This window comes from Phoenix dactylifera, chromosome 6 (assembly GCF_009389715.1).
Source record: "Phoenix dactylifera cultivar Barhee BC4 chromosome 6, palm_55x_up_171113_PBpolish2nd_filt_p, whole genome shotgun sequence".
NCBI classification, from domain to species: domain Eukaryota; kingdom Viridiplantae; phylum Streptophyta; class Magnoliopsida; order Arecales; family Arecaceae; genus Phoenix; species Phoenix dactylifera.
The window spans coordinates 923,201-939,256 of NC_052397.1; the positions used below are offsets into that span (position 1 = coordinate 923,201).

General features: G+C 40.7%; 1 protein-coding gene across 1 annotated transcript; it reads right to left on the reverse strand.

Moving 5' to 3' along the window:
• Window positions 1-1,720: 1,720 nt before the first annotated feature.
• LOC103702004 (zinc-finger homeodomain protein 6-like) lies at window positions 1,721-3,470 on the reverse strand. The gene has a single exon (XM_008784266.4). It carries the CDS (start codon window positions 2,933-2,935, stop codon window positions 2,036-2,038), a length of 900 nt encoding a protein of 299 aa, XP_008782488.2. The 5' UTR covers window positions 2,936-3,470; the 3' UTR covers window positions 1,721-2,035.
• Between the last annotated feature and the right edge of the window lie 12,586 nt (window positions 3,471-16,056).

Genomic DNA, 16,056 nt, shown 5'->3' on the forward strand with positions numbered 1-16,056 from the left:
ATCGAATGTTTACTCAAAAAAAAAAGGGGGTGAGGTATTGAATGAAGCAACATGAGGAAGGCCTTGAGGTATCCCGCCCACCTCAATTAGGAGCAAGTGATGGAGAAAAACAAAATTTAGGCTAGTCAACCACAAAAAGAAAATGCAGCATAATATGACAAGAGGCTTTTAACCACGGTACTTTCCAAAGGCCTTTAAGTCCTTTTACCTATGGCTGGTGCGGTAAATAATGTTTTGGAAATGAAAAGGATAGCAAGTTCGGTAATTATTTTGAATGTCAAGGGCTTTTTCGAAGTCCCATTCCCCTACCTCGGCCTGAATGCTTGCCCCGGTATCACAGAGAGAGAGAGAGAGAGAGAGAGACACAGTGACGGCGGCGAGCTCGACCGAGAGGAGCTGGCCGACCTCGTAGTCGCCGTCAAGTTCACCGACAAGCAGCTCACACCATCCTAGACAAGATCTTCCGCACCTACGCGCGACTCCACCATTCCCGGCCCTAGCCTCACACTCGATGCATGGCCGGCCTCTGACACACCCATGATGCCGACGCCGGCGGTGTCGACGGCGGCTTCCAAGTCCTCCCTCCCTCCTCCTCCTCCTCCTCCTCCTCCTCCATCGCCGTCGCTTCCCCCGATCCCAACCACTGGATCATCTTCGAGTCATGATCTCGGCTCTAGCCCCCGGCTCCACCACCCCCGCCAATCTAAAGCCCCCTTCGGCAAGTCCCCTCCGCCAATTCTCCTACCACCACCGCTTCCTTCTCTCTCCACCACAAGCTCGACCAACAAAATCTGCAGCGCCCTCCTCTCCCACCCAACCACCTGCCTCCTCCTCTACCACCTCCACTCCCTCCTTCCTCTCGGACGCCGCTGCGCCGCCTCTACCCACACCTAGACCTCCGGGCTCCGGGGAAGAAAAAGTTTCATAAAAAATAAAAATAAATAAAAATAATAAAAAATAGCAGCAAATTATTCTTATTTAATGGATGGTTAATTTTTTTATTTTTTATATAAAAATAATAAAAGTGCACCTTAGCACGAATTTTACAATGATATCCAGATATTATGAATTTATTCCAACAGACTGCTGTTATTATATAAACATTTTCCTATCTTTTGTTATTTGTTATTTCTAACGTTTCGCAATCACATCTTTCGTAACTTTCCTTTCTTCTTGTCACAAAAGAGCTACCCCAAAGTCTGGAAGTTTCTGACAGTAGAGGAGCGACTTAACTCTCGTGACAATGCCCCATCCACACCTCTCCTCTCTAATATCCGACACCATGACCTGTTATAAAAGGCTTCTAGGTCAGAAGAGCGGGACACTGCGGGACTGGTAAAGCAAGAAGAAGAATTAGGACGAAAGGGTTTGATCCAATCAACGAGCTACTTACTGTACTTAGTGTGAGTTACTTCCCTTAAGTACAAAGAAAGCATATCACCCAATTCAAGGCAATGCCTAGAACCATTGGAAAAGCAAGTGAGGGGCAAACAAACATCAAATGCTGGTCAGACGCTAATACTACGTATACCGTAGCAGACCATAGAATCCAGAAGTTAGAACTTTATCAGTAACAAGTGCACAGCACAGCCATGTTTAACTGATTATAAGATATGAGTTTTCCGTTTCCATACTCAACTGCAAATCTTTTAGTTGCAGAAGTTGGAGATGAAAGGAAGCAGTAGGTACACCGATCCATCCACACAGTAACACCATGGACAAATAAAGGGAGGTGGTACCATTAGAGTAGGGACAAATTAATAGGTGGTTTAGCAAGAGGAGGACAAGCAGATGACGGGTCTTGCTTTGTCTGTCATCAAGCTACAGGAAGAATAAGTAGAACAAAGGTCACACATCATAAACAAGTAGATAAATATATATATATATATATATATATATATATATATATATATATAAATATGCATGCATCTAATTTCTAATCTAAGTCAATCTCGAGAAGCAACTAGTGATTAGCTCAAACCAGTGTCCGGTCGATTACAAAGCTGTTCTTGTCATACGCTGCTTGACAATCCTCTCACATATCTTGATGCTCTTCTCCTTGCTGCTGTTGCTTCCTGATGGAGTGCTTATTGTTGTGCATCCACACCTTGAGGACCTGCCTGCTGACCCCGACCTCGGCGCAGAACTCCTCCACCAATGCCTCATCCTGCTTCTGGATCCTCCATCCCACCCGCTCCGCAAAATCCAACATCCTCTCCTTCTGCTCCGCCGAGAACTTGGTCCTGAACCTCTTCCTGGACACCATATATGGCCGCTGCGGTGGCCCGGCCCCCGCATTCAGCTCCTCGCTCGAGGACTCCGTGGTCGTGCCCCCGCTGGCAGCGTTGCTGCTGCGAAAGAAGAATTGCTTCTGGTGGTGATGATAAGAAGCAGGAGGAGGAGGATGATGGGGATGGAGTGGTGGAAGCAAGAGGGGGACTCTGGTGTCGTGGACGCGATAAAGAGAGTTAGAGGTGGAACGGGAGGGAGAGGAATCGCCATCGATGCGGTGGAAGCTGCGGTGGCAGCCGCAAGCGGCGCATTTGAAGGCCTCGTCGCTGCTGCTAGGCATGAATTCACAGCAACCGTCGAGGACATGACCACCGAGGCTGGCGGCATGGTTCCGGAGGCACTCCCGGTACCGAATTGTGGTGTCAGCCTCGCTGGTGGGGGGATCAGCCCCACCACCCGTTCCTGAGGAGATCCCGACCGTGGTACGGGTGGTGGAGGAAGAAGGGTTGGGACCATTTCTTGCCCCTCCTCCTCCTCCTCCTCCTCCTCTCGGAGAAAGGAGGGAGGAGGAGGGGGAGAGCATCGGCCTGCCGAAGGCCGATTCTCTGATAGGAGGAGGAGGAGGAGGAGGAGGAGGAGGAGGAGGAGGAGGAGGGTTGTCGCAATCCTCCTCCTCCTCCACATCCTGCCTTCTGAAATCCATGGAACCTGACTCTTTTTATCTTTTTTTGATCCTCCTGCCCTTCACTTTCTACGCGACCATCATCAAATCCAAACCCTAAACACCCATAAAATATAAAAAAAGGACAAGTAAGGCCGGAAACACCAGAGAACAGAACCTGAGCGAGTAATTCACCGACCACATGTATCTGATTTCCGAACCATTAGAGCCAAGGGTAGAGATCATTAGAGTTGGAAGTTGGACATAGCCTTAATATATAGAGCTAAGGGAGATCTGATTCCAAGAGGCCAACATGGCTTCGAAGTATGCTGAATGGAGTGAGAGAGAGAGAGAGGTGGGGAATGGCAAGACAGTGAGAGGGAGTTAATACGCAAGTTCAACACCACAAGGGCAAGAGGTAAGAGGTTTTCCTAGCGAATGGTGATCCAAAGAAGGAGAATAATGGGAGGAGGAGAAGGGAGGAGATTTCTTTTCTTTTCTTTTCTTTTTTTTGTTTTGTTGGGAGGTTCTTCTACCCCAAACCAACCGACAAGGTCATGTTTCACCCCTCCACTGCCGTGCAAGCAGGCCCACTATTACTCATCGTTGCTGCTTATTTCTCAGTTTTACTTGTTTTATTATATTATTATGTGTGGGGCTTCTCTACCCTCTCCTCGCCATTGCATCAAATTCCAAATCCTCTCCAATTAAAGGTGCTCCCATTTGTGCTCCTCCGTCGGCACAAGGCAAGGCCAGGAAAGAGTTCATTGGTTTGCGAGGGGCTGGTGTTGAAATGATGGGGCCTCCATACCACATGCACCACTCTTGTTGGTACGTCAGGCTCTCCCACTTAGAAACGAGGGTCCACCATGTTAGCGCACTCCTCGTCCCTTTCTTTGGCTTTGTTGGCTAGTTCTTCATTTTTTCTCTTTTTATCCTGTCATTCTTATTATTGAAGAAAGGTAGTATGGAAGACCAACTTGTATTATAATTTGACAAAATTTTCGTATTGAGAGATGTATTATACAACATTTGGACACAAAATCTCTTGTTGCTATGCCGAGAGACTCGCTTGTTTACAATTTCTTCTGAGTTAATTCTTCAATTTTAATAATTCTATTGTAGTAAAAAAATTTATAAACAAATCTTATAAATTTTAAGTTTGTTGGTAAAGTTTTCTTTTGGAATAATAAATTGTGCACCGATATCAATTGTGGAGAAAAATATATATTACTGATTATGGTCCTCTAGTCTAAATGCTGGATTCTAATATTGACTTTTTGGTACAATATTTAATATTAACATTAATAGTAGAAATCAACAACTATTTCATTATTTTTCTTTTCTTCATTCAACTTGTAAATAAATTCATTACCAACTTTTACCTCGCTTGTTACCAATTCCCGCTCTTTCCCTTCCATTTTCTCTTTTCTAAGCTCTCCTAGACCAAAAAATGATACATTCTTGTGGTTGGCTTTGCTCAATTGACCACTAATTTGCAATTGGATTTCCACCAACATCGAGTAAGTTACTATCAACTACTAATTGAATATAATATATATATATATATATATATATATATATATATATATATATATATATATATATATGAATGTATGTGCATAGGCAAACCATGTCATTTAGAATAAAATGATTCAAACAAAAGATGCAGTGGTTTTGCTGTTTGCAATACGGAAATCACTGTTGAATTTGACCATTTCTTCATTAACTTACCGAAGCTCGCCTGGCCCAACGAGCGTGCCAGCGATCACCTGGAAGACAAAAATTTCGTTCACCCGTTTCTCCCCCATTTCAATGACCACCAAACCTTGCACCCTCTGAGGACCACATGGATGTGGGACCCCAAGGCAATGAAAGGTTGTAACGGTGGATGCCGGTGTGTGTATGAGTTTTTTTAACCATAGCAACTGTCATTTTATTGGAGCAAAGTAAGCGGTTTCCGAGTGCTACAATTCGCCTGCAATGATATCAGATGACATTAATTAATGGCAGTACCTTAATTGACGAATAATGACACTAAACTGACCATAAGATGCATCAATTATTAGATAATAAAGTTTAGTCTTGGACTTTTAACGGCAGGGCGCTACACGACATTTACTGACACGTGACGCATCATTTACCGTGCATTGATTCCGTCCCTCAAAGTACGTGCCATGAGACGTCGCTACTCGCAGCACTTCCTCTCTTGCTTCTTTTGGGGGACTCAAGATTTTAATCTGCAATTGCTCCAACGCAATTAAGAGCATTGTAAATTTAGGTCACGTCCATTATGTTTATTTACTTTTTCAGATTATTTGTAAAAGGCTACAAATACCTTGTTATCGTTATAACAGCCTTGTAGCTACTCATCAAATCCACAATATTTATAACAAATATTTTATTATATCTTTTCTCAAAAATATTATTCTTGCATACATTGTATATATAGAAACAAAAAAAAAAAGCAAAGTTTTTGTATGCTATGGAAAGCGGTTTCTTTGAATAACACTTATTTTGCTATTAGCACAGTAGCTAATAAAAGTTATCGCTCAATTGGTATTGTTTCAATAATTCCATTGAATTGAACCAATGTAATTACACAAATCATGATACACTATCAAAATGGATTATTGGGTATCGCTGATCTTAGTTCAAAAATTAGGTATCTTGGAAGGGTAAGATGATTTAAAGACGAGTGGTGGATGTTGATTGATAGAGCCATGTAGGTGGAAGGTCTGTGACGGGAACATGAATTGGCTGCTAGAATGTAGGATAATGCATAAGAATAGACGGTATGACCTCTCGAAAAATTGAGTTCAAGCAAGTAGCTATAATTAATGTAGTTTTCTCACTCAAATTATGTTAAGATAAATCTCGACGCCTCTACTCATTTTAGTATAGTGGGAGTAAGGATTTATAATTAGAGTTCTGTATGAAAGGTCTTATTGATAGTCGCCGCTATAGTCCTCCTAATTTAACTATGATTAGCGATATCTCAGACTGAGTAGAATACCGTGATAATAAGGTGTCCAAGTAGGAGTTTATTTAAGTATTCAACAGTCAAGGTTGATCAGCAATTTAAGCTTTTGGTCCTATTAGTCTAGGATTTAATGGCCGAGAGAGATCTTCGAAAGGCATGTTTGAGAGTCAGAAAAGTTTTGGTGAGACATGTTTGTGGTAGGGAGAGATACTTTTTGGTTAAAAGAAGACATCTTTAAAACTAGGAGCCAAACTTATTTTATTTTGAATAAATTTATTTTTAAATTTTATTTTTTTTTGTTCACTATTGCCATTAATTTAATTGGTGTTTATTCTAGATTCTGAACCGGCACGTTTAATCTGCATTAACGAGCATACCATGTACAGGTCATTAACCTCCTCCATCAACCAAAAGAATGTAGCATAATTTGGATAAATGGATAGCAAGGACCAGCATTCCTGCTCTTCATGCATTAGAGCTGTTGTTGCTAATTTGCTGGACTTTTCTGTCAGCCATGTCTACTATGATGCTAAGCAAGTACTGGACTGCTTGGTGAATTTGGTCTCACATCTCTTGCCCTCAGAGAAAGGGATGAACAGTTGACATGGTGCATCATGTCATCATGTTCCTAAAAAAGGTTCGGGCTCCACGCGACTAATTCATGCATGCATACATGTACTTCGCACCATCGGCTCGTTCTTTTTATTCAAACGGATATCAAGTTCTAGGATCAACATTATGAGGATTGATCGCCTCTAAAAGTGACAAGGCATCGTGCCAAATCACTTCAGTCACCTGATATAAGAGCTTAACAATTTTTTAAGGTGGTTGGAATTTCATATGCCTTGGGACAGGACCTTGAATCTAATGGCTAAGGTTGAAACCGAAAGCCAACCCGCATACACCCCATACCCTTTGAATCAATAGCTGCTATTTGTATTGGCAAGATTATCCAAATCACGATTGGAATATCTTTTGGATCCATCAAAATCTACTTGTGGTCCATCTACATCTCATCCCTAACCTCTTTTTTTTCTTCTTTTTTTTATGTGGTAAAAACAGCAATTTATAGAGCTCTAACGTGAGTACATCCTGCTAAATCACGAGAAAGTAAAGAACATAGAGAGAAGGGAGCGTCTATTGCTGAAGTCCAAAGGACCTTTCCGGCATGCCAGGCAACAAAGGAGACGACCCAGTCTGCAGGTCGGTTCGCCTTCCTGAACACATGTGCTGCCTGAAAATCGTCCATCTCCTGAGCCAGTATGCGTCTCACGGATGAGGGGATGACTATCGCCATACCTATCCGCGCCCCGGATCCTGTCGATCACTACTGATGAATCCCCCTCTAGATGCACCCGCTCAGCACCAAGTACCTGCTTCGCATAAGATAAGCCCTCCTACACTGCCCGGAGCTCTGCCCCAACAATGGTAAATCCTGGTGTACGGCGACCGCCAGCTGCTACCAGTGTACCAAAGAAATCTCTGATCACAAACCCGACACCTCCAGACATACCGTCCACCGATATGCTGCCGTCAAAGTTCACATTGAGATGACCAAGGAGTGAGGGCACCAAGAAACTAGGGCAAACCTGGGCGCTACAACATCGAAAAGAGCACCCCAGATGTCCCTGGCCATTCTGAAAGAGAATATGCGGCAACACCGGTGACCTCCCCCACATGTAGCATAGCTCTATTCACCACCATCCTCGGAGTCGACCACCTGCCCTCATCCCCACCCTTTGCGACCTCATTAAATCCTACAATATGTGAATCAAAATTAGAGTTATTGAGGCATTTGAGAACCTAAAGTATCATATTAAAAAAAAGTATTCTGAATGGCCTTTCAGGCTAAGCATGTGTACCGAAAGGTCAACGAAGCAGCGGACTGGATGGTGGCGTATGTGGCGAGCCACTCAGAAAACACTTTGTGGGCAAAGGAGAAGGATTTGCTTAGGGCACCGTGTGACTTATTGCTTGCTGACTCTATTAGGTGTATCTGTATTCATAATGTATGAAATACTCGTTTTAGTAAAAGAAGAAGAAGAAGAAGAAGAAGAAGAGTATCATGTTAAAATAGTGAAAATTAATATATGCATTGGACTGACCTAGTAAACTAGGAGGAGGAAGTTCTCCCACTCCTCACATTGGCCGTATGCTCAACGAAGAATGCCCCACGATTAGCTTTGGCCCATGCAAGGAGGGCCTTACATGCATGCACCAAAGGTGGCTCAAGCACCACGGTCCACTCTGTTTGTATGGGCTTGCATCTAATGCTTGTCTTCCGAGTCAGGGTATCCTAGGCTACTTCTCTCTTAAAGATTGGGGGATTAAATTACGGAGATGTGACGCGTCAAAGCGTAATTTGCTAGGCTAGCATAATTTGCCGCTTGTGACTGCAGTTGTTTCAAATTTGAACTACCAACTTTGGCCAAGGGTACAATTTTACCAAAAAATCTACGCCCGGTATACATGCCACCGTACTACGTACCTAAACAAATCTCACACCAAGCAGGTTCACCAAATTTTCCAACTCATGTACCTTCATTATTGTTTTATTTCTTATATATACATTGCAGATTTGCAGTTGATTTTTAAAGCCCCATAATAAAGTCTTCTTGTCAATTTGTCTTGTAATTTGATAGAACTAACAGATTTATAAGTGAATCGGATTGCTATTGGACACGGACACTGTGGATAGAAGTACAGAATTTCTTGAGGAAACCACTTCAGTCCATATTTTAGGTCTCCGGATCAAGCCTAATTATTTGTATTGAAACTATGAGAAGAAAAAGGCAGGGCCGGAATTATTGAAAAGCAAAGCTGAGGCCCAAGCTGATGGCAAGGACGAGGATGCTGGTTCTGATGCTGCAAGTTACATTTGGTTGCAATTTTGTGGCAAAAGCAATAGAGATCTCATTTGCCCACTGGCCTCGCTCTATTGGATTCCTGAAAATATATTGAAGCATTGGACGAGGATGAAGGTTTTCAAATAGGAATGAAGCAGTTAAGTATCGTTTTAACCAACGTGCTGAGTGCTTTGTATCTTCCTGGAAATTGGATGTTGCATATATAGATGATATGAGAGGTGAAAACAGGGCTAAGTTAGTAAAATTCAGGTCCAACAAGGCCTGAGGGAAATCCGAGTCCCGAACCTCGTTCGGATTGAGTAAAGGATGTCTGTTATATAAACGATGACTTGGATTAGGAGAGAGAAAAAAAAAAGACATGTTATTTATATATTGAGAACTTACTATTTCATATTCTTTGCATTGCTCTATGTTGAATATGTTGTAATTCTGACCCCAAAGTAATAATATCCTCTGCAACTAATGTAATAACCCAGACTTTTTCTTTTTCGGCTCGTGGGCCGGCCAGAAGTGGCCAGGCCCAGCCCGACCTGCGCATGGCATGTGAGGGGACTCGGGGAGGAAGACTATGGCTGGGAGTCTTCCTCCCCCTCCCCCCGATTCCAATTAAAATCGCCTAGAAAATAGGGAGTTTCAAGGTGATCCAAAGACCGGATCTCACCTATTTAAGACCCCTCATCCTCCTCCTTTAAGATCCATAAAAGATTAGACAAGAAATCACTCAAAATAGTTCTCCTCTCTAAGTTACATACATACACCATTGGATTTACATCGCGATACATCGCGAGATTTATATTGATAAATTTGGTTTGGTATCGTGCGGCAAAACCTATTTTTAATATGTGTTAGCTCCAAACTTGCAAGTAAAAAAAAATAAAAATAAAATATAATTACGACTGCCACCTTCTTGGTAACCATAATCATACCAATTATTTATTTGAAGGAACCCTACATCCAGACTACCAAGGAACTCAAATCTCAGCTCCTAAATGTTGCAATGCCCAAAAAATTATTAGAATTTCATACCCAACTACAAACCTGTCTTTCGTTCAACAGTACATATAATCTCTCAGTTGACCGAAAAATCGAACAAAGGAGAGATGAAGCCAACTTCACTTTCAGTCAATGGAGGAGGATTGCCTCTGAGAAACAGAATTGGGAGACTAAGAAACCGAGATTGTAAGGTTGTGGGCTTGGTGTAACCAGGCTGAAGTGTCCATATGCTGGGCTTTGTACTGGGCCACAGCCTCTGGAGCCTGAGTTCAGTCCTCTTCCTAATGGAGGCCAAGGACGAGGAGGAAGAGGAGGAGGAAAAAAAGGAACAGAAAAATGACTTTCATAAGGTGGGATGACAAAGCTGCTGCACGTGAGACAGGGCACAAATTCATTCAACAAGACAAATTCATTCAAGATTCATGGAAGTAATTTTTTTTTTTTTTGGTACAACAGTGGCTCACACTCGACGGGTATGAATACGGCCAACAAAATCAGAAAATAGAAGACTACATAAGGACACAGGCACTGACCTGTGGCTCGCCCAATTAAAATCTCTAGAGTGGTGGGCTGCATAGGAGGCAACTCAGTCTGCAGCACCGTTTTAAGGGTGATGTGTTGCATATTATATGTGTTGCTACGCTGCATTATGCAAACTGAGCCTCATATATTTAGAAATTTTAAACAAAGATTTAGTTAAATATTATCGACAAAGTTTCATTTAAAGTAATATATTTTGAAGCATGGATCCCAGCAACTGCTAAAAGATTACACACATGAAATGAGGCACCCGGAGAGATTCAATTAATACTAAATTAGATTTTATGAGACAGTCGAGCATTTAACACACACACACAATTTATCATCACCTTGTTAGGCAAGCAAAACTTAGCATGTTTCACATCGAACAGTTTGTTTAGAAGTTGTTCCTCTTCCTTTGGCCTTCTCTGGTCAAAATAATTTATTAATTTTCAAAACATAATGGTTTGCTGATATCCATCCATCTTTATCAAACCAATCTTATTAGAAGAATTGAGACGCAAGCGAGCAGGACACAAATGGTGCTAATCATAGACATCTTAACTTGCTTGCCGCGTCAGCATCACAAACCGATTCATATCCTCTTTGCAACTAGCATTGCCCATCAATTAGCACCATTGCTGCCTAGGCATCTGAACTCTCATCATTTTCTTCTTCCTTTTCAAAAGAAAAAAAAAATGTAACTGTTCACTTTGGGGTAGTGGTTTTTGAAACATCTTATGCCTATAATGAGTGCCTTGATGATGGTATGATGCCCTATGCAAACATCCAAATAGTATCATCTTTAACTTTTCTGTTTCATTTAATAGAAAGGGGAGTGACTTGGTGCAAAGTCGCAAGGCAATTCAAGTCTGACTAGTTTTGCAGGCAAAAACTTCCTACATGTGTTGCCAACCATACATCTCCTTATCAGCACGCAAGCTAGGCACTCTTCGGTGGAAGCAATTTAGCTAATTCGTTTGATTAGCAAGAATAATATAGATTCTCCCTAGTTGTGGATGCCATCTAACCTGCTTTAGAATGCATATAAGGTCATATTCTGAGATGCAAGGTTACCTTTGAAAAGTATTTGGCATGCATCTCGAGGCACTGCATCAAAGGGTGGCATGCAACTAGCTAATGAGAATTGACTATTCTGATTGCAACCAGAATACAGTTTAGGACCTACTCTAGAACAAGGAAAATTGTTGTTCATAAAATGTAAATGATAAGCTTTAAACCTGCAAACATCCTTGTAGATCAAGGCCCTTAGCGACCATTTATTAGATCTTGGTTATCAAATTATCTGCTCTTTGTTGCCAATGAGAAAGTAGCAATATTAATCCTGTGAGAACTCATGCATGCGTGTGTTTAGTCTCACATCGGTTATTCACTAAATTTGTTACAAATCTACTGTTGGCAGCTCTAGCATTGGAGGGAGGATATGCATTTGAGTTTGCCTTGCTTTAGCAATAAAATTCAGGGCGGCTTAGACGTGGTTTGGTTCTCTTGAGAGCATGAAGCAATATGATTCGTTTCAATACGTGCAAATTAATGTGGTTCTGCATGGTGCAAAGCATTTTGAGAAAGGTTCAGCATTGTATCAAGGCTTGAAATGGTCAGGGTTGCAGCTTATCACTCCTTCAAGTCATGCTGATAGTATTATGCGTGCAGCTAATGTGCTCTTGGAGCAGGTTCGTTGTTCCAAAATTCTTTGTTAAATGCTAATGATAAATTAATGGGGAACTTTATTGAATTCTTTTGTGAAAAAAAAAGGTTTGACAAAATGTTAGTGGCCTGCGAACGTTGCCTGAGTTTCACGTCAGCATTCAACCAAATAGTTTGGCAAACAATGATTTCAGCAGAGGCTCAGAGGATTGACAAGGATGTTAGCAACTTGAGATGTGGGGTCTTATAACTAGGTTCATCCATCAAGAAAAAAGGTTCCATTCCAACTATCAAATCCAAATGCATTTAGCCAGCTAAATTTCTCGAAATGATAAGATGCATCATGCAAAAGGTGAGGCGGACGAAGAATCGAAGAGAGACAGGAAACTCCATATCTAGATTCCGTTGGATTTGGAGGCTAACATTTTGCACTCTTGCATCCGTATCTTGACATTATCTTAACGCCATCCTGTTAAAATATTGCAAGCGTGAGAAGCAACTACCTAGCTTCTTCTGGATTCCAACATCAAACCCAGATCTCGCCGTTTGTACTCTTGCTACAGATGGATTAGGATTAAACGACAAATTTGGCTCGATGACTTACTTGGTGAATAGAAAAAAACAAAGAACGAGGTGGAACATAATAATAAAATTCTGATTATAATAACCAGATAGCTATTTTAGTTCTTTTAAAGTTCTAGTGATGCTCGTGATCATGTTGTTTCTTAACTAAGAGGAAGTTTTTGAACTGCACGTCAAGGGTTGCACCCAGCTTGTCTTGATCAGTTCATGTCGTGCAAGCCACAATGAAAGCTTACCCTTCGCTGAGGGGAAGTGAAAGCATAGACAAATATTTGCAGCAGTGAAACCTATATCTATGTTTTGGACGCAGGGCAATATAACTGTGATGCCTCGTTATTCTAGAGATTTGCTCAAAAAAAATTGCTCGAAGATATGGTAATGTCCCCCATGGTATATTTTTCACTTAATGTAGTTGTCGATGAATTAATACTTTACGCATATATTGGTGTCATATTTTTCTTTTTCAATGTTCGTGTCTACCCACTTGGATATTTTTAAACCAAGTGTACATTTTTTTGCCATAAACAGGCATATATATATATATATATATATATATATATATATATATATATATATATATATATATATATATTTATATTTATATTTATATTTATATTTATGTATGTATGTCTGTAAATCTTACCGCAAGTAATACTACATTTGTTGCGTCTTACATCCCCCTTTTGAGAAGAAATCTATTACTTCTAGATATAAGCACATGCAATATGCATGTGAGAGGATGTACGAATTACTGCAATTACAGCTGTCCATGATATGTTTCTCTTAAATAGCAAAATAATAGAAAGATGATCCTTCTCCAGAAGAATCACCAGACACCATATGGACAATTTTAGCCTTTACGAGTATCCAAGGGATCACCAAATTTGATGTGAATTATTTTGGCCACTACAATTATCCAAGAGGATCACCAAACTTGATGTGAAATACTTTGCCCATTACGAATATTCAGAAGGATCACCAGACTCGATATAGACTACTTTGGCCACTACAGATATCCAGAAGGATCACCAAACTCAATGTAAACCATTTTGGCTACTATGAGTATTCAGAAGGATCACTAGACTTGATATGAAACACTTTGGCCACTACAAGCAAGGCTGGACAGGATTTAGGAGCGAGATCTACCATATCGGGAAGTCGAGTTGCAGACCAAATTTTTGGAGGCCATAACTTAGTCATACAATACTCGATTGAGATTACCTTTTTTTTAAAAAAAATAGGTATCTTTTCGAGATCTATAGTTGGTTGAATTGGGATAAAATTCCACCGTTTATACTCCAAACTTTGATCAGGCGTAGCTCTCTATCCGATAAGAATCTGACATAGCGACAAAAGAAAGAGTTGATGTAAAAGTTGAGATCTACCTCCTCAAGATTTTTAGCTTTTTCTAGTCTACTAGTAATGTCTATTTTAGAAAAAAGAGTCCTACTAAATTTAGGAAAAGAAATTTAACCCAAATTGTAATAGGACAGACCACACATTATAAATAAGGCTATGTACCTTTTTTTTTAAAGAATTAATAAAAAAAAGGGACTTAAGCCCTACTTTTAATATTTTTCCATCTTCTTCTAGTTTTCTTTCGAGAGATTCGAGTTGAGCGGGCTGAAGAAAATCTTCCTCTCCTCGATTAGATCAAAGAAACATAGTTATACTCCAAGGAATAATTAGGACATAATTGTCAATCGCTGTATGTTACAGTACCTAATTCTTAAAGTCAAATTAGCAAAAGTATATGGGGGGGAAGAAAAACTTTATGACAATGAGGGTTGACAAAGAGAGGGGTCCTTGGTTAATGATCTCACCAAGATGAGAGATGGAGGGAATTTGGATTCCACATGCAATTTTGTGGTCCCATTTCATGTTTATGACGTGCAGTTATCATCAGAAAGCAGCAAAATTTGAAATGCCGAAAGTACATTAACTTGCTCCCTGGCCTTGATGCGGCTGTCATCTTAAACCCATTAGTCCATCAGTACAAAAGTTATCATTGACCTGGCCTTTAATCAAGATTATTTCCTATAGCATTATTCTTTGTTAGGTTCATTAATTATTGAGTGGACAAAGGGAAATGTGGAGTAGGATACATTCAAGTACAATGGTTGGGTACTACCCAAGGAGGTAAAGTAACATGCATAAAGGAATTAAGTGAGCCCCATAGATTAAATGGTATTATTTTTTTCTCAAATGTCTGTGGACTTTTTTTTTTTTTTTTGGGGATTTCGGTAACTCACGTCAACCTGATGTGAGTTCTACCATTAGAGTCAAAAGAAATAAGAGTACATAAGAGTGGGGGATCAGAGTCAGTCCTTGTTCATAAAACCTCTTACGAGTGGTGAGCAGCAAAAGAGACGACCGAGTCTGCTGCCGAGTTCGCCTTCCGATACACATGGGCCACCTGAAACAATTTACAGCCAGCCACTAAGCTCTGGATATCCTTGAGTAGGGGGTGACCATTGTCATGTTGTCTGGCATCGCGAATCCATTCAGTCACCGTAATCGATCAGTCCTCCTCCAGGATGATATAGTCTGACCCTAGGATTCTTCTTGCATAGGTGACTCCCTCCCACGTTGCTCTGATCTCTGCTCCAATAGCGGTCATGTCTTTGGTGCGCCTATCGCCTGCCACTCCCTTCCACACTGTTCTGAGCTCTGCTCCAATAGCGGTCATATCTCCAGTGCACCTACTGCCTGCCACAATCAACGATAATGGCTTGTGAAGATATATTGATGACTATTATTTCTAGATTGTTGAAAAGGTTCATTATTATTTTAGATCAACAATGTCACGTTCTCTCTCAATTGAGAGTAGCCTTATTCATGGCTTATCTACTGTAGGTAATAAGTGCCTTTTCCAAACTTGGTTCGTAATAAGTAAAATATTTATCCTCAAATGGCAGCTCAAATGCAGCAACTTGAGCTATGCCAAAAACTATAATTAGCTTGATCTATAGCAATTAAGGGCAGTCGATGAATTTGTCAAAGTTTAACTAGAGGTTTTGGGTTCCCTTCTTGGATGATGCATCTCCAAAAATTTAAATCTGAATAATTATAGTGCAGTCTTTATAAATAATTTTCTTTTAGATGCGGTCTATAACTCCATCTCCAATGCAAGCAACTTCAATCACTCAGAATTAATTAAAACCTTCGACTCCAATAAGCTACCCTTTGTATCTTTTTACTTATGGGAGAGGTTACAAAATTGTTCATCATTTTTGTTGTCTAAACAAGCCATATCTTTCTCATGATTTTATTATACGAAACTAACAAGCATTAACCATTTCCAATCCTTGTCGAGGAATCATTCGAGTTCGGCATTTGTTTCTAGGAGAGCCTTCTTTCCCATTCCTTCACTTGCGTTCTAGTTTGAGTGAAAGCTTGGCAGGAGGATTTAGAAGTAACCCCAACTCTTTGTTTTTTTTTGTTTTTTTTGTTTTTGGTAGAAGAAGTTTTTTTGTGTTTTTGAGTCCTGTGATAGCTGATGGAGAAGAAACCAACACGACTAAAACTCTCACCCGTGACCGTTGCATGTG

Excerpts from the sequence above, each read along its gene's own strand:
- LOC103702004 (XM_008784266.4), bottom strand. The coding sequence starts at position 2,935 with ATGGATTTCAGAAGGCAGGATGTGGAGGAGGAGGAGGATTGCGACAAC.